The 21352-nt window shown below is 46.7% G+C and overlaps 1 protein-coding gene across 4 annotated transcripts in view; it reads right to left on the bottom strand.

The window, feature by feature from the left end:
* LOC144165658 (monocarboxylate transporter 14-like) overlaps nt 1-21352 on the bottom strand; it is a 171742-nt gene that overhangs the window by 16853 nt on the left and 133537 nt on the right. For all 4 annotated transcript variants that reach the window (XM_077695475.1, XM_077695474.1, XM_077695473.1 and 1 more), the window contains 3 exons: nt 7146-8096; nt 1252-1395; nt 65-401 (listed from right to left, as the gene is read on the bottom strand). In XM_077695475.1, coding sequence (XP_077551601.1) covers nt 65-401; nt 1252-1395; nt 7146-7494 — 830 coding nt within the window. In that variant the 5' untranslated portion in view covers nt 7495-8096. The remainder of the gene's footprint in view (nt 1-64; nt 402-1251; nt 1396-7145; nt 8097-21352) is intronic.

Here is a 21352-nt window from a genome sequence, read left to right as displayed (position 1 = left end):
GACACCGCAGTTTGAGTGTGCTCACAAACAGCTGATTGAGGAGAATACAGATGCTTGGACATACATTTCGTGGTAAGCATTTCCGTTGATCTCCGGCAGGGGTTCCTTGTCGGTGTGCTGGGATGGCGCACCGTGTGCCATGGCCGCCTCTATGACGGCCGCCTGCGGCAGCGGCCTGAGCAGGGCGCCGAAGACGCAGCAGTTGAGCACCATGCCGGCGGTGCAGAGCAGGGCGCCCTGCCAGCCGTACACGTGCACCAGCCACTCGATGAAGGGCGCCAGGGCGAAGGTTCCGAAGCCCGAGCCGCACACCGCGATGCCCGTGGCGAAGGCTCGCTTCTTCTCGAAGTACATGGTCACCGACACGATGGCCGGAAGGTACATCAGACCGAAGCCCGCGCCTGCATCGCCAACACCGAGAGTGCGTCGTACGGTAACTGAACCAAACGTTACTCAAATTTGTCACCAACCGCGGAAGCGGAGGATTTTATGCAGGGCAGTTCTGACACAAAACAAACTTCCCACATCATTGCCAAATATTATGATAAACATTTGTAACAGGTGTTAAGCAGTATAACCGAAACAGGGTCTTAGAGGAAATACACGGGGAAAGAGTTTTTTAGCGGATATATAGACTCGGATATTTTGGATCGATATATGACGCATATTAGGCCTGTAAACTTAAGAAACAACATTTTTTCTGTACCGCTGGCATTCAGCCAAGTACCCTTTGGATCTAAGGTATCACAAAAGGTGCATGGCTAAATGGCAGACATCTTTGGTTCAATCAAACTCCTCGCCCTCTATACCTTAAAATAACAATACACATTCTAATTATTCAGTTGCAAAACTTTGCTGCCAGTCCTTATAGGACTAAATCTATTTCAATACGATGACTTTAAAACAAACTCTTCAACTAAAGCTTCCTACAAGACATATGCGTTGTAACAGGACTTCAAAGTACTCAATACCAGACTGTAACAATGGAAACGATGACTGGAACGCCAAAAATACTGAAATGACGTACAAGCTTATGAAGTTTTTCCAGAAATAGCCAGGGAGGCCAAGTTTGACTGCAGTTATTTCAATTTACTGCATATGTAAGCAAGACTTCTATGTGTGCGGCCCGCATTGTGTTCTTTTCCGCAATGTTTTCCGCGGTTGTCCACTGGCCTTACGACGACTGAAGGGTTTTCGTAGCTCGACAGGCAGTCAGCATCCTCACTGCTTCCGGTCTCTAGGCACACGCACCCGTGCAGAGGCCGATGGTGAAGAACAGGTAGGTGACGTTGGGCGCCACCACGCTGACCACCAGGCCCACTGTTGAGAGCAGCGAGCCCGCGATGGTTACCGTCCGGCAGCCGTACTTGGTCGTCAGGCCGCTCGCCACGGGGCCTGCAGCCAGAATCGACGTTTAAAGTGGGAATGACTGGAAACGGCAGAGCACTTTTTTTGCTTATAAGTTCAATGAGGCCGCTATGAATTGCCACTGTTAAAATTGAGCGCAACGCTACAAAATACAGAGCCCAAAACCTCACGATTATGCGGCCTACATAGCCTGCACTGACGTCGTTGTAGCTGCCATGTTGCAGCACTGCTCGCACGGCGGAGGGCCGTGAACTTGTCTGATTCTGGCATCTCGAGCAGTGCCGACAAAGCTAAAATCCGTGCGCCATAAGTATCTCTCGTGACGTTACATGCAAACTACGTACACACAAAGAACAAAATCTGATCTCGGGCTGATGGAGCGGCGTGAGCCTTCGTGGGACTAACACAAATGTAGGCAAAATGGGGGAGCGATTGCCTTTTAAAAGAGGCCTGCTGAAACTAGAAGGCTGCCTTTGCTGTTAGCGCTGTCGGAAGCTCCGAATACAAATCGTCCACTCGCACTTCGTGTGCCTCCAAAACGTCCACTTCCAAAAATATATTTCGCTCAGAACGATGGCGGATAGCTCTCACCAAAGACAGGTTTAGTTCAAAATTCAACGCTTTCTATTCATTCCGTCTTACTGCACGCTTGAAAGCCCCAATTGGAAGTTTCCGGCTTACTTTACAGTATACCTTAGAACCTTTAACGTGCGGAAAAACTGCAACACCCTTAGGCGTTTTTGGCTTTCTCTCAGTACCAGCATAATAGATGAGGATAGTTATTTTTTGTGAGCGTGAGGTAGGGCGTTGGGATGATCATCACCACGTCACTTTACTTTCTTTATTTTTCTGGGATTTACATCTTGTGGGTAGAGTCCGTGAGAACAAGTTATCGCATATAGCGTTCCTCGCTTACGCGGCTTTGTATTCGCTTGATTCACCGGCGCGGTCAAGGAGCAAGAGCGCGAAATACAGGTTTTGATGCTCAGCTGCTAGAAATGCTAATAATAGAAAACACGCCAACGAGAGTGCGGACCGCTGCCCCAGTTGAAAAAAATGAGCCGGCGCCAAGGCAACATCACATAAAAGAGCACGCTGGTCGTCGCACAGTCCCTGATTGTCCGGTTCTATAAGGATGGCTCTCTTGCACAGACTAGTTGGCGATTTTAAACAGAAAGTCCTTCCCGTGATCCCCCAATCGCACGGAAAGAAGGCAATGCATAGGAATTCGTTTAGATCTGGTCCTGAAAAAAAAAACAAGCTTGAAGGTAGCACGCAGCAAAAAAAGATGTCAGCAGCGCAGGAGCCAAAGCCATATCATTCGTAAACTGCCTCGGCACCCTCGTTGGCGTTCCTGGCATCGCAAGTAGGTTCTTGGCGATGCAATACTCAAATTACGCACAAAGTGCCTGCGACTTCGTAGCAGCATGTCTCAAGATGTAACAGTGCGTAATCTGCCGAGGACAAACGGAGAAGATTGAACAGGCGCTTCCTTCCAAGACAAACAACCTTCACGTTTCGCCTTTGGTAAACATTCAGCGAAAAAAAATTGCTCAGACTTAAAGGAGCCATGAAGAGAAAACACAAGTTTGGTTCATTCAAAAGATTGTCTCGTTAGAATCATACTGACACCACTTTTAACGTAAACTTCGCTCAAATAAGCTACATAATTAGGAAAAACGGGAATGGTCATGCGACCCACCAGCTCATTTCCCGCAACAGAACCTATGATATCACGTGAGCTAAGCTCTGCGATTGGCGGAGGCTGGCAGAAGCAGACGCAAATTAGGTATAGCTTACAAACTAGACGAACGAGCGATTTGCGCTTAAATTTAGGGCACATTCTTTACAAAGCAATAAGAATGATGGGACAAACAGCGGACGTTACGAAAGCACATGTAAACATAGAAGTACTGATGCGTTCTGCTGTTCGTACTGCGCACAGCATGCTTGGTTTAGCTGCACAGCACTACGGGGCTTGGGGTTGTCTCAGACGACACTGGCCGATTGACGCAAGCAACGGTGTCTTACGTGACCCCATTTGTCGAGCGAGCACTGTTTCAGGGAACGAATATTTTCTCCCAGAACAAAAACAAGCCAGGTTTAAATGCGGGCAAGAACAAACCAAACGCTTGCCACGGTATGGTGGCGCCATCTAGGTTACGGAACGTAAAGAAACGCGGCAACAAACCAACACCGCTGTACAGGGTGGAGACAACCTTTGAACGGTCCCGTGCCGCCGCAATTGGGCCAACGGGCTCAACGCGTTATTCTTTTCGTTTCCCACGTGACCTAGCAACGCGAAACAGACAATATGATTCAAACTTCTTCAGTGAACCGCGTTGCGGCGATAATTTTAGCGCGGTTTTGACACAATGACTTGCTTCGGCGGCGAGCGAGCAACCGAAAATGGCGGCGCCAGCGTATACGTGTCTCTACCCTGTACGGCGGATGCGGGAATGAAGGTACTCTAGAGTAGGCTGCAGAGCGGTCGGTTCCTGTGATGTCATTTGGGACCACGAAAACGCACGATTGAGCGGGAAAATCAAAATTTTAACCTAAATTGTTTAATTTCTCAGTGAATAAAGCACCGTTTCTGTCCGGACAAGCGCTGGGGGCACTATAAAACACGAAATCTTTCGAATAAAACCAACTTGCATTTTCTCTTCATGGCTCCTTTAACACTTCTAAACCTAGGTGTCACGAGCGAAAGCAAAGGCTATGCACGGAGTGTTTCGCGAAAGTTTGCCTTTTCTTGAGACTTCGCAGCCTGCCGACTAGCTGTACCTACTGGATGCGCGCAAAGACTTGCAAGACGGCGCGCCATCGATGGCGAGATTGAGGGAACATTCGACGGCGAAGCAGATGCCAAACCCTAGCTTAGTCACGTGGTTCGTTTGCGCTGAAACACACGCACAGACAGTTCACACGGCGCTGAGGGATCGAGCGCTGGCCAACCAGCTGTTTCACCATCGGCAAATCACGTGTACCGACGAAGCCAGACTCCGAGCGAGTGAAGCGATCAGAAAGAAAGGCGTAGTCGGAGCGCTGGTGGCTCAAGGTCACTTGCTACGCCATTAATGGCTTTCAAAGATGTAGCGTAGCAGAGCTTTCGCTCTAAAATGCTGGCAAACTTTTTTCTTCCCTTCATTTTCTGTTGAAAACGCGATGGTATCTGGTATCCTGCAATAGGCGCCAGTAAAATGCTGCACCATGGAGTAGAAGTTCGACATGCACATGCTATGGTACACACAAAACTGCTAACAGCGCGAGCCCGGCGTTCAAATAACTTGCTGCAAGTACTCAGCAACAAGTGGGACTTCTATGCTGCATTATCTTTGAGTAGACCGACGGTGTCATGATCTTCCACCGTTGAATACAATGAATGTCTTTCAAAAAGGCCTAGCAACGAAACTGATTGCTTGTGGCGGACGGCCTCAACACTGCATGCGGCTGTTGCGGGCTGGCTGCCAGGGGCCACGCAAATATCATCTGGGGTGCTCGGCCAGCGACCTTTCTCCGGACGTGTTGTTCTCGGCCGAAACATCGGGATGTTTTTCGAGCTGCGCCAGGAGAGGAGAAACACTGCACCCCGTTCTTGCTTTCTCAGCTCTTTTCAGCAACACTCCGGGCCGCTACTCTAAAGACGGCACCGCTTCGCAATGCCCCGTGCCAAGGGCGCCGCAAATAAATAAGGAACCGTCTGCTGTCATTTCGCAATATCATCAGAGAGCATGATGTATGCCTCGCTGAGCTGCAGAAGCCTCAACTTTCTTCCCCTGAGTACATTCTCCTCGGTATACCGTCATGTCTAAGAGCAGGCTGTGGACGTCTGTAGCGGCTCCACAACTTTTTTTACAAATTCCGCTGATGCCATTTGTAAACGTGTTCTTGAGGAATGAATAAACAGTCCTCCTGTGCAGCCAGGCGTAGCGGGGTTTCCGCGTGACTCATGAGGGCTATCTGTCCTTCGGGACTTGGGTCGGTCATGTAGTCGTTTCAAGAGGGAGGGGTAGAGGGTAGACGCGAGAACGTAGACAGTCCCATCTCACCACGAGATGATTCAATTAGTCACAGAACTCTCATTTCTGCCATGCGGGAATCAACCCCAAGTTTCCCTAATGGCTTGGGAATGACAAAATTGTGTCCAACCAGTGGTAACTGCTGCGGTGATATTCAGTGCAGCAGTGCTCTGACTTATCCGCACCCTTTTTAGTCCCTCACATAACATCATCTCTCGCCCATCACGCAAGGTTGAACCGAAACTCCTGAAAATTGAGGCAGTGGCATACGGGTTAGTGGCAGTCATACATAGTATAGGTGACCGATACTTCACTCCTGCATCTACTCACTTTCTCTCAAGTACCCTTTTACACCTTAGTGTGGATACCCCGAGGCCTCCCTATACTGGTGCGCCCGGAGCCATGCGTGCATATTTGTGATATACAAGCCGAATAATGTTATTTCCCGGAGCTGGTTACATCCAAATCCAGTTTAATGTGTCGCCTTATGTGTGAATAAGTGTAAGGATAAGACTTTAAGACTTGTACGCTCGGCTTTGTAGCAACAGTGCCCTCCAAGCATTAGCAGCCGGCGCCTATCCGACAACCTTCTACTATTGACGGAACGTCTCGCACATATACACAAGACGCGCATGGGCGTTACGCTCTAAATATGACTTGTTGCACTGTGAATACATGCATCGCCTCGCCTTCGTATCAGTCTATGTATCAGGGGCAACAGTTATCCTATAATACACCAATAAAGATATCTCCAAACAAACCAAATGAGGAAGTGTTTGCTGGGTATGAAAAAAAGTCTGATTTAAGCGGATTATTGTCTGTTGGAGCGACAAACTCCTTAAAAATGAAAAGCTCTAAGAATACTTCAACAGAAACCAGGTGATGAAATTATGGAAGAGGTATGATGTAAGGAAAATGTATTCCTTTCTGGCCAGCACGGTAGCGATAACTGACCTGCTAAAAGCTCAGAGCATTCGCATGCTTTTCGGTTCATGTGTCCGGAAACTATTCAGTTCTTCAGTAGCAGACTGCAAGGAGATGACATAGGTCCTCTCTGGTATGATGACCAAATGTCTAGGTTCAGTTGCGCTGGTAACAGAAACTTCCATTCAATGAGTATAAAAATAGGAATTTCTTGGACACAGATTTGATGCTGCCATTTTGATGCTAATCTAAAGTGTGCTCAAATTTGGGCTTTTTAATACATGTCTAATTTATTCAACGATACATCGACATAAATTTCTTTTTAGCCAAAAAAACAATGAACTTAAGTATTTTGAGTGCAGACATGGAGGGTAATGAACTTCAATGTCGCGTTGCTCCACAAATTTGTAATAACAAACCTGACAGCTTCCGACAATTGTGATTCCGTTGCTTTTTTATGAAATCTTGAATTTGGTTGTTCCGCTTAGATGTGCCGCTTATATCTGTTCAAATGATACTCCTTGTCATATTTCCGTATGAATCTGTCGCACTCAAATTTTGTCGCTGTCACTCGGCTACGACCCCACTCGATCGGTTACCAATTTCTAGATAAGCAAAATAAAACAACTGAAACACGGATTGAAGACGGGGCCAGTTAGTACACAACGAAGTTATAAAATAGTGCGGAAAAAGAGACTTCAGAAAGGGCACACAGACAGGGCGCTGTCTGTGCTTTGATAATAAAATGTGCTTTGGAAATAAATTGTGCTTCCACATACTGCACTGCGCTGCTTGAAAAGAGAAGCGTGGTCGTCATCCCGATGCACTCACCGATGCAGAAGGTGGTTCCGACCATGATGGAGGCAATCCAGGCCGTCTTGCCCTTGGACTCCTGGAAGTGCTTGAGGAACTCGAGGTAGAAGATGCCGAAGGTGTACGTCACGCCGTCGGCAATCACGTGGATCATGAAGGACGAGAAGACCACCACCCAGCCCCAACCGCCGTCCGGAGGCTGCGCCAGTGCCGCGGCCGACGCCGCCGACGTCGCCAGCGGGCCGCTCTCCGGGGAGCTCGTGGTCGTCGGACCGCTGGGAGACGTTGTCACGCCGCCACTCGAGGCAGTCGACTTGGCCGCCGTGGTGTGGGAACTGCGCCCGTTGCTGCTCTTCTGCTCGCCCATCTTTGATGTATCCGAGTTTTTTTTTTCTTCTTTTAGTTGTTTAGATTTCACGAGCTCAGTTTGATTTGAGCGCTCTCAATCCACGCAATAACTCGTTTCTCAGAGCCACTATCTTCCCGGGACCGCGTCAGTAAGGTCAAATTAGTCGCGCGTGGAGCGTTCGGTGAGACGCTCAAGTTTTCCTGGGGGAATTTGTAAGTACTGGCCTACCAAGACCAGAGATCCTCGTTCGCTGCTAGTCTGACTAAGCGCAGAGTAAGTCAGCGCCAGTAGCCGTTAATGAGCTGAGATAAACGACGTAGTATGCAAAGAGAAGGCGTTTTAGACGCGCTAGCAAGCGCCTCGAGCTCCCTCCTTCGTTCTTCCTGTTACGACTGGTGTGCGTCGTCGGTTGAGTAATGCCCCCGCTGAGATGACGTCCAGCGATCGAGCTATCTTAAAGAAGCGCTTCCGCTTTTGTTCCGCGTCGCCTTCTGTCACCTCCTTCCGCCGTTCGGCTCGGGACACTTTCCAGGAGGCGCTCCGGCGCTTTGTGTAATGATGCCCCTTCCGCGTGGAAGGCTCAACGCAGTCTGTGGTCTTGTCGTCTATCTTTTAGCTCCCTGGAACGAGAGAGGAAATGAGAGAGAAGAGTGTCAATAAAATTGTACTATCTTCACAATAAATTACCTTTTCGGAAGCAAAAGCACTTGGTTTTAGCGAAATGGGAAAGGAGACAGCAGGAGGATTAAGTTTGTGCTTTCTCCAGTGAATATTAGGAACAACACTCACTAATTTTTATCCTGTCTTTCTATGACTCCCCTATCGTTTCTTAGCGCATAGCAGGGAAGCTACGTTTTCCCACGTCTAAAAATCTGTTGAAACTACCCCGGTAATGTTCTTTGGGACTAGTCGGGAAAACGTCCGCCGAAATAAAATACGTTAAGCTGTTTGGCTTTTTTCGTAGGGTACCTGTGGTCACATTCGTAGGATTCAAGGTAAGTGATATACAAGCCTTTTACTAAACTTTAACATCCTAAACATTAATTACTAGGTGTACAACATGTAGGTAAAGAAACTGCTAGTTTCACTATTACAGAACGTGCGCTCCCCTAACACGCATTTTTTAAATTGATATTTAATCACAAAATACACATTACAGCTGCTCATCAGTGTCGTTGACATGCGGTGTCGTTGTACCCCTGGTTAAGCCCTGTCATTTTTATTTCTTACTCTCCACTGCGTTTTTACGCCTTAGTTGAAGTGTTAGACCAGTACTGAACGTAGGTGCAGATAGCCTACCGTGAAATCACCGCTTCTGCCTTCTTTATGGCAATGAAAATGGAGGCAAGAGCTGGTCCAGCTTTTCGTATAGAACGTTGTTTTTTCTTTTGCCACCTCATGCTCTTCTCGCACCATAATAAGAAAAACAACCAATACAACTAGTGGAGTATATACATTGAATGAAAAAACTCCCTTTGGAGGTATAGTCAAGTTATATACGCACTCGAACTTCAAAGGCATACATCCTGGCAGTAATGGGGAATGTGCCCCAGATTTTAGAGTGCAGCTTTTAGGCGCGCATTCCTGCCTTACGCAGCGTTGTAGCCGGGGAAGGATGAATGGTGCTAACAAAGGGACAGCGTGGAGGAAAGCAAAGTGGAAGCACACAGCTGTTCATCCTGCTGCTTGCTGCTGGTGCTATCGCGGAGCCCACCCCTTGACCGCGGTCCTAACTATGGTTGCGAGTAGAGCACACGCTACAGAGGTTGTCGAGGAGGGTGTCGTCGTCATAGTGCCGGGGTTGCGAATGTGGCCCAGCGCGGCGAAGGAGGCGTCGGGGGTGTGTTAGCGTGTTAGCGCCGCTGGACCACTTGCCCCGGGTGTTGCAGAAATTGGTCGTTCCGATAGGGCATCTGGGAAGGCGGTAACTCAACAGCACGTTGGGATTCTCATTGGGATTTGAGGTTATCATTGTGTTTCTTTGTCTGAGGGTTTATTTGAAGGCGTATATCATGGCAAAGCAATATTTAGAACTGGTATTCCAAATAAATGCGGAAATTTCCACGCCAACCTCGTTGTAGGGCCTTCTAACATCGTCGCACTAAACCCGAGTCTTAAGTCTACGTGAGTGCAGGAAAAGCGGCATGAAAGGAGCTGGCAGTGAATGACGGCGCTAACAATAGGGCGTATGCGTTTATGCAATCATCATCATCAGCATACCACACCCACTGCAGGGCAAAGGCTTCTCTTATACATATTCAATAATCCCGGTCGGGTGTATGTATGCGTGTATGCATGTGTGTTTAAAAGTGGGCATGTATGCACGTCCTTGTATGTATATGTATGGCTGTTTGTAGGTACGCGTACGCATGTAGTTATGTATGTATGTATGTATGTATGTATGGATGTATGTATGTATGTATGTATGTATGTATGCATGCATGTTTAAATGTGCGTGTGTATGCGCGTACGTACATATGTCTGACTATGTATGTGCGTATGCGTATACGGGTGTACGTGTACACACATACACAGGCTCGTTTTAGTGTACATGCATTCACCAATCGATGTCCCGGGAACGTCGAGTTTCTATCGAAAAGACGGCGACGCATCGATCCATCGTCCCTTGCTCTTTGCTCCTTCCGGCCCGAAGCCAATTGAATCCGTACTTTCCCGCAGACGTATTAGTGCTCAAGGCCATTGCCCTCCTGTGTTTTCACCGACCTCAAGCCGCACGCCAGAACGCTGCGCTGGCTCGAAAGACGAGCACCCACCCACTAATCATGGAGTACGAGCTTCAACGTTCACATGCGTCACGCCAGTACTGCGTTCCGTATGTCGTGGAAGCAAAAGCACGAAAACCCGCGTCTTACGAGAAATAATTCGCTGCGCCTTAAGTGCTTCTGGCCCTTTCATACATGGTAATGGGTTTGGTTTAAGTACTCGCTTACTTCGCCTTGACTCTTGCGGAATCTTTAAGAAAATAGGCGAAGATCGCTGTGAAGAATGACCAAAATATAAAAGGTAATGGGTAACGGGTTTGGTTTAAGTACTCGCTTACTTCGCCTTGACTCTTGCGGAATCTTTAAGAAAATAGGCGAAGATCGCTGTGAAGAATGACCAAAATATAAAAATAAAGGTGCGACTCTTGAGCTCCCATTATCAAACGTTAACTTTTCATAAAGGGCTTTGTGATAAGTTCCGGAACGATTGGGAGGTGACCCAGGAGACCACCGGTAGAGGGCAGAGTTGAGCAGTTTATAGCGCCACAACACGTCCACTGCTTTGGACTGCCAGACGGGCTTCACCAAGATAGAGCGCCGACGCAGAGATGGGGACAATGCATGCACGAGATGCTAAATGCACTCATTTTCTAAGTGGATTAAGGGTACCTGTCATTCAGTTAGTGTAATGATACTAAAAAAAAAACAGGCTTCCGGGCTCTAGCTCGTGAAGAGACATTTACAAATGTCGTAGCGACAAGAACGCCCGTATAACGCGCACGCAGGCATGAGTATGTTAATGCTACGGTATGTAGCCTATCCGGGCGGCAGACCTTCGGCGGATTTCGTCTCTGGGTTTCGCGGTTCTGTTCGGCTTTCTTTTTTCTTGCACCCTGACCTCACCTGGGCCACCAATAAAAAAATTCACCGCTCCTTAGTCAGATCAACCTGTTTCAAATTGATTTCCCAGAATTACAGTGGATCATTCGGCTAAAACCTGCTCTCGCATTAGCATCGACGCCTTGTCCGCATCTCTGTGCAAACTAAAAAAAACAGCGCTGCTTTGACATAAGGTAGTTATAATATAAGGTAGTTATAATCTCAATGAAACAAAAAAAGATTCGAAATTCTCCTCCGAGCAACCAGCCTACACGGGAAGATTCAAATCCGGTTCCGGGCACGCCTATAAGGTGAAAGATTCGGTTCTTTACAGAGCTCGCCTTGTAAGTGCAGAGCACTTTAGGGCCGCGCCTTGTCGTCGTAGCTCGCTTGCTGGACCCAAGTAGAGCCGGCGTCCCTGCGTGGCCGCTGGCATCGCGGCGTAACCCATAGGCTTCGAAAGCCAAGCGGTTTATATTGTCCTAAGCGTTCGAAACTCGTGAGCCGCTGGCGCTTGTAATATATGTCCCCGTTGTTTATCGCAAAGAAAACGTGGGTACATTTGAGGCAAAATGTACGTAATTAACCGTCAGCGCCCGCGTTCATTCAGTTAGGGATGCTCGTTCGGTTGTTGGGTTGGTTTTTACGATAGTAAGCGAAAAAAAAGTGGCATTGCAACAGCGGCACGTGCGGGAGAAGAAGAAAGCACAAAAAGAACAGAACTCCCCCTGCCAACCTTTCAGGCAGGGGGCGCGCGAGCACTGTGAAGGCGGGAAATTTGATTTGCATTGGGTGGTAGCAGTGAGCGGATAACGGCGATACAGCCCATTATGGCGAATCCCTGCTCTGCACTTCCGACAGCTTTCACATTGAGTGGAACGGCTTCAATTTTTCATTCTGTGTTTCTTTAATTTAACCCTTTCAGTCACCGTGTCTCCATATGGAGACGCTACTTTCTTCGTCGTTTTCCACGTGAAAAAGAAAAGAGTTAATGCTGCAGATCGGTGCGGCTGATGTTCGAAACCTGCGGAAGTGAAAGGTAGCACAATGGGATGTGGAATGCCGGAACCGCACTCATAAACATCATTTCAAAATGGACGCCACCAAGTTTTGTGGGAGCTCCGGTGTGTTGCCGTGCTAAGTTTTCTTATACTGCGGCTTAAATCATTTATTAAGGCTAAAAACACCTCTTTCATGCGCAGAAATTATTATTCCACCTTCTTGTTTCTAAACTGCCTCAGGATCTCAGGATATTTATTATTTTTTATAGGGAAAAGCAGTTTTGAGTAACGGTGTCTCCATATGAGGACGCGACACCATTTGCGTAATAATAATAAGTATTCTAGAGAGACTGAACTTTTTTTTCTTACCTCTACACACTTGACACTGCTAAACCTTCAAGTCTGGAATTTTTCTGCACTGAATATAATAATTCGTGACTGAAAGGGTTAAGCTTATTGCAGCTATTAAATTTTTAGTTCGTGCTTGTGTCGTAATCACTGCCGTAAGCACCACTGCGATGCTTCATTAAGCGTTGACTTAACTCCGCAGCGTGCCACCCATTAAATGAGCGCTACGCCACACCCGTCCAGGGATGAGACGAGCTCCGGACACGCTCTTCGCACACGTCGAGTCGCGCCCACCGGCTGCGGACGTATGAGTGTGCGCATCTTCTAACGCATCACCTCTAATAAACTCCACACTCGCTGGGAGCCGGGTGCGGAAGCTATTGTTCTCGCAAGGCCTAACAAGGGCCAATAACAAGGAAGAGCTATTCGGCTCGGTCCGCTGTGGGCGCCCCGCTGGGATTCGCCATTATGAGGCGACCTATTTCCTCACCGGCCAAGGTCAGCCCCTCATTGCGGGTCCAGGGAAGTGAAATCCGCCCAATGTTTCAGTGAATAGAGTTATTGCTGGAAAAAGAGATTGCGACGCTGCTCTAAAGCGATGAGCTGAGATCGTTTCATCGTGGACATTACGGGGAGGAAAGTGATGTAAGTGCCGCACTTATCTAAATGCACTGCAGGCGTAACCAAGAATTCAGCCGTTGCATTTCTTGCACATTTTTGACGGAGATTCAAATAGTCCCTGGTCAAACAAACAAGGCAAAAATTTTAAAATTTTGGACCCTTGATGACCAACGCCTATGCGAACACCGAACCGAAGATCACTTCGTTGTTTAATGTAAAAGCTTTCCTAGTAGGACCGACGGCGTCCTAAAAAAAAAATAATCCATTTCCCCATAGACAGGTTGGTCGACCGAAAAGCTCTGATAGGGTCTCTAGACAAACGGCGCATGCGTGAAGCCAGGCTTCCAGTCTGTCAAAACGGTTAGTTGAAAATCTCAAGAAAGGAACGGCTCTAGATAAGAGGATACATGCATAGATCATGAAGGAGTGCAATAGTGTATGCATTTATTTCACAAACTACGTATTGGTATACCTTTAGATCGTTCGTAGATGTGTTTACGTAGTGAGCAAAAAATCGTCGCATCGGTTCGTTCTTCGTTTGTGGTTTGGGGGTATTTGAAGGTTTGACGACCGACTGGACGCGCTTTCCGTGAAGGACATGTACGCGATTTTAGCGAAGTTTTTGACGCACTTTTCACGCAGTTTTGATGGTAGAAAGCTTTCTCGTTTCTCTCAACTCTTTTTAAAAAAGGATGGTAAAGTTTTTTTTTTTTTTTAAGAAACGGCAGGCGCCGCGTTTGATAATCTGATAGGGAATATAAATTTAGCGGCGTTAGTTACATATGCAAATGGCGGTATTTCACACACTTGACGAAAATCCACATGTTCCTCCCTCCTCTAAATTAGTGCGTTTCGATTAAAATAATGTCGCTGCCGGAGTGACAATGCGAATGGTCTAGACCTTTGTCGATCCGAATGAACTAGTGCGCGTGTCCGGGAGGTCAGCCTCATGCGGCGGAATAACCCCGAACGCGCACTTGAAGAGCGAAGTTAAATAAGAAATAAATTAATGTGATTTTGCTTTAAACAAGAACAACCCCCCTCGAATTCGAGTAATTGCATCACCGAAATACCTACTCCGTAATTAGGAGATTTCTCACCCCCCCCCCCCCCCCCCCGCCGCCCGAATTACATTTACGTTTAGCTTTAGCATGTGCTGCCTAGCGTACAAATGTTTTCTTCTTTGCGACATATCAGGCATTCCCGGTCCGAATTTCATATTTCTGTACGCACTCAAGGTTATACAAATCACGTACAGTTGTTTTCTTTTTTTTTCGGATTATCCTCGCTTAATGATTATATTCCTTCTTAGGTTAGTCGCCTATATTACTATACTTTTTTTCAATACCTTCAGCGACATCTATTTCGATGTGCTCGTTTAGTAATGTCGACGACTTATTCAAAACTGGCTACTTTTGGGTACAAGAGGGCTTGCAATGCCGATTACAAGCGCTGCATTCCGACCCGACCCTGCTTATAGCCACGCGTGAAGGCTGGCAGTAATCTCCAGATAATTTTTTTAATCAATTCCTCGTGAAACTGAAACTCAGAGTTTCTCTTAGGAAGTGCGAACAAAATGTTATCTTGGGCTGCACAGTTAAAGCTGAGCGTGTATGTTAGCACCCGCGAAGACCTTGCGCCATTAAAGGAGCCATGAAGAGAAAATACAACTTCGTTTAATTTGAAAGAACTAGGATTCAGTATCTCTCAGCTCCATTACAGCCACAGAAGATGTTTTTTAACGAAAAAATGCAAGAAGTATTTATAAACTTTCAAATTTTGCGCCACAGTCACGTGTTATGAGCAAGAATGACGTCATACGGGCCAACAATAAAACATAATATTCAGTGCGTTAACTGCACGTTAGCATTCAAGTGATGCGGTCAAATGGAACTAGAGGCCCCATTACAGACGTCCAGTCATGTGTCGTCGCGACAGCTCAGTTAGGCGGCCGCCAATCGCACAAACAAGGTTCTGTGACGTCATAGAAAAGTTGCAGGAAGTTGGCTAGGGGGTCGCGACTGCTTCACACGTTTTCTTTAATATCTCTGTTATTTGTTCGCAGATTGCGATGATATCGGTATCATTGTTATCAGGACTAAGCAGTCTTTCTAATAAACCCAACTTGTATTTTGTCTTCATGGCTCCTTTAACATCCAAACATGATCATCATCAGCACGCGCGAAGACAGCGTTACCATGCCGGCAAGCCTTGTACACGTGCATAAATGAGACCGCAGTAATGACGCGACGAACGGCTCAAGCCCTTCCAGCTCCCACGCACGTGGCTGCCACGTGCGAGCACCGGTTCTGTATCGGCGCGAACGAAAAGAACGACCTTAAGCCTCGCAGCCGTGGAGTTGGGACACCGAACTACGACGGCCTCGGTGTGTCAACGCCAGCTTTCCTTTCAGCGAACCACCCCTACATTACGCACTAACAGCTGCGGGAGACGCGAGAGCGAACGAATTCCGTCGCGTTCGAAAAACTGCGCCGTCATTTGATTATCTAGGTTGGCCGGTTACTATGCACGCAGATTTCGACCTCCGCCACAACGACTCAAGACGTTGCCTGCAATTTATAAAGAAATGGTAGCAGAGCTGTAGGAGCATGCACGCGAAGAAGCACTTTGCGACGCGTTGCCGATGTGGCGCGGCTGGAGTCCGTGTTGCGAAACGCGCCGCCCGGGGACCCTTCTTTCCGGGCCGCGCTTGCATTGCAACGCGCCGCTGTGCAGCGGTGTGTCCTCGGGCCCGCAACCGGGCCACCGCTGACGACACCGGGAACACCCCCCAGCGCGCTGTTGCCGGGGGGTGCCCTGCCAGCCGCCCGTGGTTCTGATGGCGCTGGTTTTCGAACGCCACGTGCTGCAACGCTGAGCAGTGGTTGGGCAGAAAGAAAGCATGCGCCCCATCGCTGCTTCTGCGGGTTTTCTGGAGGCTTTTTTAAAGGACGATAGTGTTTCTTGGTCCATTTACATGTGAAAATATTGGTCTGTCTGTCTGTCTTTTGTCTGTCTTTTGTTTGTTTGTCTGTCTTTTGTTTGTCTGTCTTTTGTCTGTATGTCTGTCTGTCTGTCAGTCTGTCTGTCAGTCTGTCTGTCTGTCTGTCTGTCTGTCTGTCTGTCGGTCTTTTGTCTTTTGTCTGTCTCTCTGTCGGTCTGTCTATCTGTCTGCCTGTCTGTTCCTCGATTCAGCCGCCGGGTCAAAAATTGAAATTTTCAATCGAACTAGAAATTTATATAGAAAAAATCTCGTCAAAAACCTTAATCAGTACCATAATTCATAATGGTCGACGTTCTTCAACAAAAAGAAAAACTTGGGCACATACGAAGTAAAATGTGAGCACATAACTGATACAAGTACAACAATTTTAATTAAAGATAGACCTGAAGAAATAAGGTAAAGAAATTTGGCTGATGCTTACGATACCCACTTATGCGAAATTTGTGTGCAGGGTGAACTGCAGCCTTCTGGGTGACGGCGCACACCTGCTGCGTCTCACGAAGTGATCGCCGCCTCAACGAGCGTATGAAGGCGCGATATACTCATTGTTTCGTAGCACATCACCGCGGGGGACCTTTTCCCGCGCCTTTCGCAACTGAAGGGGGCGCTTAGGTGCTGCGTAATAAAATATTGGCTTCGTGACAATATTTTAACCATACATTGCAAGAATGGCTCGCCCGCAAGAGTGGTGCTCGTGGCTCAAGTGCAGTGCCAAACAAACAATATGTCCCAACAGAAGGCGCGCCAGCAGATCTATCGCGGGAAAATTGAATTGAATTCACCAAACCCCTATTGTTCAGCAAGCCCTATGCCAGCAAGGTGGGCGGGGGAGAAAAAGGCGGTTACCTGTCTGTGGCGGCAGACGATTATAGTCTTTCAACTACATTTGCAGCGAAGCCAGCAGATACGTACGTGGACGATTTTTTATACTTTTCGTTTTCTCCTTTTTATTGCCGGTATATACCGCCTCCGTCTTTTACACGTGTTTGAACAGGAACACGTCCTCGCTAAACCTAGACGTATTGACATTCGTTGGTCAAAAATGTCTTGCGTGCAACTTTTCAGAAAACTGTGTAATAAGCACTTGTCAACTTGGGATTCCCCGCTTGCGTGCGTGTCTGCTTCCGCGCTGCTATCATACGCTGGTACCAACGTATGCGCTTGCTCCTTCGCCATCTACATCCAAGCGCGTCATGATAGCTGCTCCTTGCCCTAGCTCAACCAATTCTCCTTGCATCCCTCGACTCCACTTTTTAACGGGAAATATGAAGCACAAGAATATGACGACAGACGTATTTCTCCGGCTTGCCAGAGGATAAATAAAACTAACTTTGTTTAAATCAGATCATGTGTTAGGCCGCAAGACTGGCGTTCTTTGAGTGAATGCATGAAATGAACTACCATTCTGGTTCGATGTAGGCAAGAAAGCCCATGGCAGTTCCTTACAGAAAGATGGAATAACAGACCGCCATTGCTTGTGTACAAAAAGAAAAAAAAAAGGAAAGTTTAGCAGATACCGCACGCCAAGTTGTGGTTTTGCGTGCCGCCAACTTTTTACTGTATTCTCGTGCATTTTTTAGATAACGGGCTTTTGAGGCCGTGCGGTAATGTGACCCCTATCTTTCCAACATGTGCAGTGACAATCAAATTGATTAATGCACCGTAAATTATTTTCCTGTGACAGGGCACACCTTCCGTTTAAGTTGATAGCCTCAAGGAATGCTGTAGCGGTTACCGCCAGCAGAATTATACCGGGAAATTTGAAACAGACGCTGCCTGATGAGGCTTCATTGGAAAGAAACCGAAGGATGGCGGTGTCACGTTTAGAGCAGGGTGTCGAACCGGAATTTTTTCGGGTTCGGTTCGGGTTTGGGTTCAAGCCTTTCGGGTTCGGTTCGGGTTCAGTTCCGGTGCACCATTCCGTTCCGGTTCGAACCGGTTCGAACCGGTTCAAACGGGTTCGAATGGGTTCGGAAAAAAAAAGCAGGCTTTTTTTTTTTAATTTTTTTGTGTTCGGTTTTCGTTTCCTTGTCAGCTTTCCTTGTCAAAAACGAAGCCGTAATGTAGGTTTATTTGTGCAAATGTTTTGTTTTGGCCAAAAATAAGCAACCCTGCAACACTTTTTTCAACTTTGTTCGAAATCTTGAATGCTGCAAAAAGTAGTCAACCAACACATCCAGTACTTAGATCAGGGAGTCGGAAAGTCCCTCAGACAAAAAGTACTGCTCTGTCCCCATCAGGTAACTTACAAACTTGCTTGAAATATTTTCCTCTATTCCCCAGTCTTGGCGTTCTTCTACCGCTGGAATGACGTCATTACAGCGATGTAGCGGCTATTTGCCGGCTTTCCCTAAATTGCGACATTAAATAGAAACCACAAAACCGAAGCAGAAACGGAAGGCGTATCTGCTGGGACGAGCAAATCCCGCACTGCTCCTCTGTGCTGGCAATAGCTATAACTTTTGCAGTGCTTCCAGAAGCGAATATAAGAGTGAGAGCGTTGATCTAAACTGTTGAAGAGTTCCTTTAACTGTAAAATGTACTGCAAAATGTTTTCTATAGTAGGTACACGATTACAACATTAACTGAAGCGAAATGAAAAATTCGCTCGGGCACATAAGACTGCGTATTTGTATGAATTTGAAAGCCCTGCTTTTATGGCCGCAAGTTTGTTTTTATTGGTTTAGTTTATTTCATTTTTATAATTTAATTTAATTTATTCTTGGATCATAACACTGCAGTTTTATACCCCGCAGTTGTTTTCTTGAGGAAGAAAATGACGTACGATTACGACACTCGCTAATGCGAAATTTGAGTGCAGCGCGCACTGTAGTCTTCTCGGCGACGGCACATAGATGCTGTGCCTCAGGAAGTGATCGCGTCATCAGCTAATGCACTACGGCGCGCGGCATACTCTGTCGTTATCTCGTAAGGGGTCGCCACTGTGAAGCAGGTCTCGCACGGTCACGGAATTACGCCCTCCCCCTTACACTTCCGTCATACTTGCAACCTCAGTTTTCCTGCAAGCTCTATCTTCGGTGGCGTCTTCGTTCTCTCGGTTACAACGAGTCCACCGCTGAGGGACTACACGAAACCAGAGGAGCGGGTGCTTAAGGGCTGCGTTCTAACGCATGGCTCTACGTAACAGCTGTGCAGCCATGTGATCCACTCTATTCGCCGACAAGTGACGGGCCGCACATCGTCTCCAAATAATGCGTTCTCGCCAGTCTTCTGGAAAGCAAACATGTAGCCTCCTGACCAGTGGGCAGCACACGGGTGCCTCCGACGCCTCCCCCTCGGTGCATCTTCGCCAGAATCTTCTGGTAATGGGCAGCCTCCCTGCAGACTGCCTATTGCCCCGTCCTACTAAGCAGACGACCCGTCCGTCCACAATCGTTTTAATGCGTACCATTCTTTGCCCATAGCAAGGACCGTGTAACCCCCTTCATTTCCACAAAAATACCGATTTCGCAGGAGTTCCACCTGTAATCGCTATAATATAGCGTAAATGGAGATAACTGGTCGCACAAAATTTCTGAAAAACTAAAAAATAAAGAAAAGTAATCACCGAAACTGGCAAACCGCGTGACACCCTGCATTTCCACAATAATGAGGATTTCGGGAAATTTCCACCTGTAATCGTTATCTAGGCTAAATGGAGATAATTAATCGAACAAAATTTATAAATGTAAAAAATAAAAAAATGTAAAATAATTGCGGAAACTGGCGAACCGTGTAACACCCTGCATTTGCACAATAAGGCAGATTTCGCGAGTTACAAATGTAATCGTTATAATAGCGCAAATGGAAATAATTGGTCGAACAAAATTATGAAAAACTATAAAATAAGAAAAATATTAAGCAATTAAGGAAAATGGGAAACCGTATAACTGCCTTCATTTCCACAATAATGGAGATTTCGCGAATGTTCCATTTGTAATTATAGCAGTGTCAATTGAGATAATTGGTCGGTCAGGTTTTATAAAACCAAAAAATTGGCTGTAAAAACTCACACTGAGAACAAGCGGCATAGGACTGCTACGCATTAGTAGATAATTGTTTGAATTTCTGCAGAAATTTTTTAGTACCCTGGAGTGTCGCCATGGTACAGTATTTTGCGTCTCCGCCGCCTCCCCCATCCGCCCGGGCGTCTCGTGGCGGGCCGCCCCTCGTCCCGAAATCACGCATCCTCGCAGGAATCGCCTGCCTGGCAGGCAGCCAGGCAGGCAGGTAGTTTACTGGTGAGCGGGAAGTCTTTTGCGCGCAAGAGAGCCTGAGCGCCCAACAGCTTTTTTGGTTCCACCAAATGTCTAGGCACGCACGCGCGCATGCACCCATGTTTTCGCACAATGAGGCAAATAATTTTGCATTTAAATAAATTGATTGGTCTGCTACGCTTTTCATATACCCCTTGTTTCAACGGCGCTTTAGCTTTAACATGAAACCATTAGCACTGCTAGAAGTCGAAAACAGTCCCGCGTCGGCGTCAACCTCGACTATCAAGCGTGGCTGGTGGCGTTTAAAGCGATTTCCTTCTCTTTATCTTTCATATGCTAACGTACCAGTTAGAAAGAAAGAACGGCTTTAATGACTCATCCCTCATACAAATCTTTACCGACGTTTAATAAACTTGTTATAGAGATTGCTCAAAAGAATACTATAAACATTTTATCAACATTTTATAGAATATTTCTTTTGAGTTTCCATTACAAATTGGCAACCGCGCTTTAATTAAAAGTCTATAGAGCCAAGTCAATAGACCTTATCGCTTTGGATATAGTTTCCTATGCGTTTCTTATAGGGATTTTATTAAAAAAATGCAATAAGCTTTCTATGCAATTCTTACTGAGCATAGTCGCAAGAGCCTGTTGCGTGTGAGTCAGGTTTGAATATAGTTTCTGACGGATTTTGGTTAAATTTACGGCAGAAGTTTTTATTAAAATTGTTATTGAATATATTCGTAACATCCTGTTTCGTGTGAATAAACTCTGAATAAACTTTTTGATGAGTTTTTATTAAATTTGGCTGAATCGGCTTTCTTAAAATTATTATTGAGTATCGTCGTAACATCCTGTTGCGAGTCAGTCCGCTTTGAATACAGTTTCTGACGAGTTTCTATTAAATTTACCTCAATTAGATTTCTGTAAAATTCTTATTGTGCCCAATCATCACAACCTGTTGCATATGAGCTAAGTCTGAACAGAATCTCTGATGAGTTTTTATTAAATTTATCTCTATAAGCTTTCTATAAATTTCTTATTGAGTGTAGTCGTAATATCCTGTTGCCTGCGAGTAAGGTT

The sequence above is a fragment of the Haemaphysalis longicornis genome, unplaced genomic scaffold (genome assembly GCF_048455015.1).
Source record: "Haemaphysalis longicornis isolate Haplotype H1 unplaced genomic scaffold, Haemaphysalis longicornis Haplotype H1 scaffold_140, whole genome shotgun sequence".
In the NCBI taxonomy this organism is placed as follows: domain Eukaryota; kingdom Metazoa; phylum Arthropoda; class Arachnida; order Ixodida; family Ixodidae; genus Haemaphysalis; species Haemaphysalis longicornis.
The sequence above is the reverse complement of the archived record's forward strand: the minus strand, read 5'-3'. Positions and strand labels throughout refer to the sequence as shown.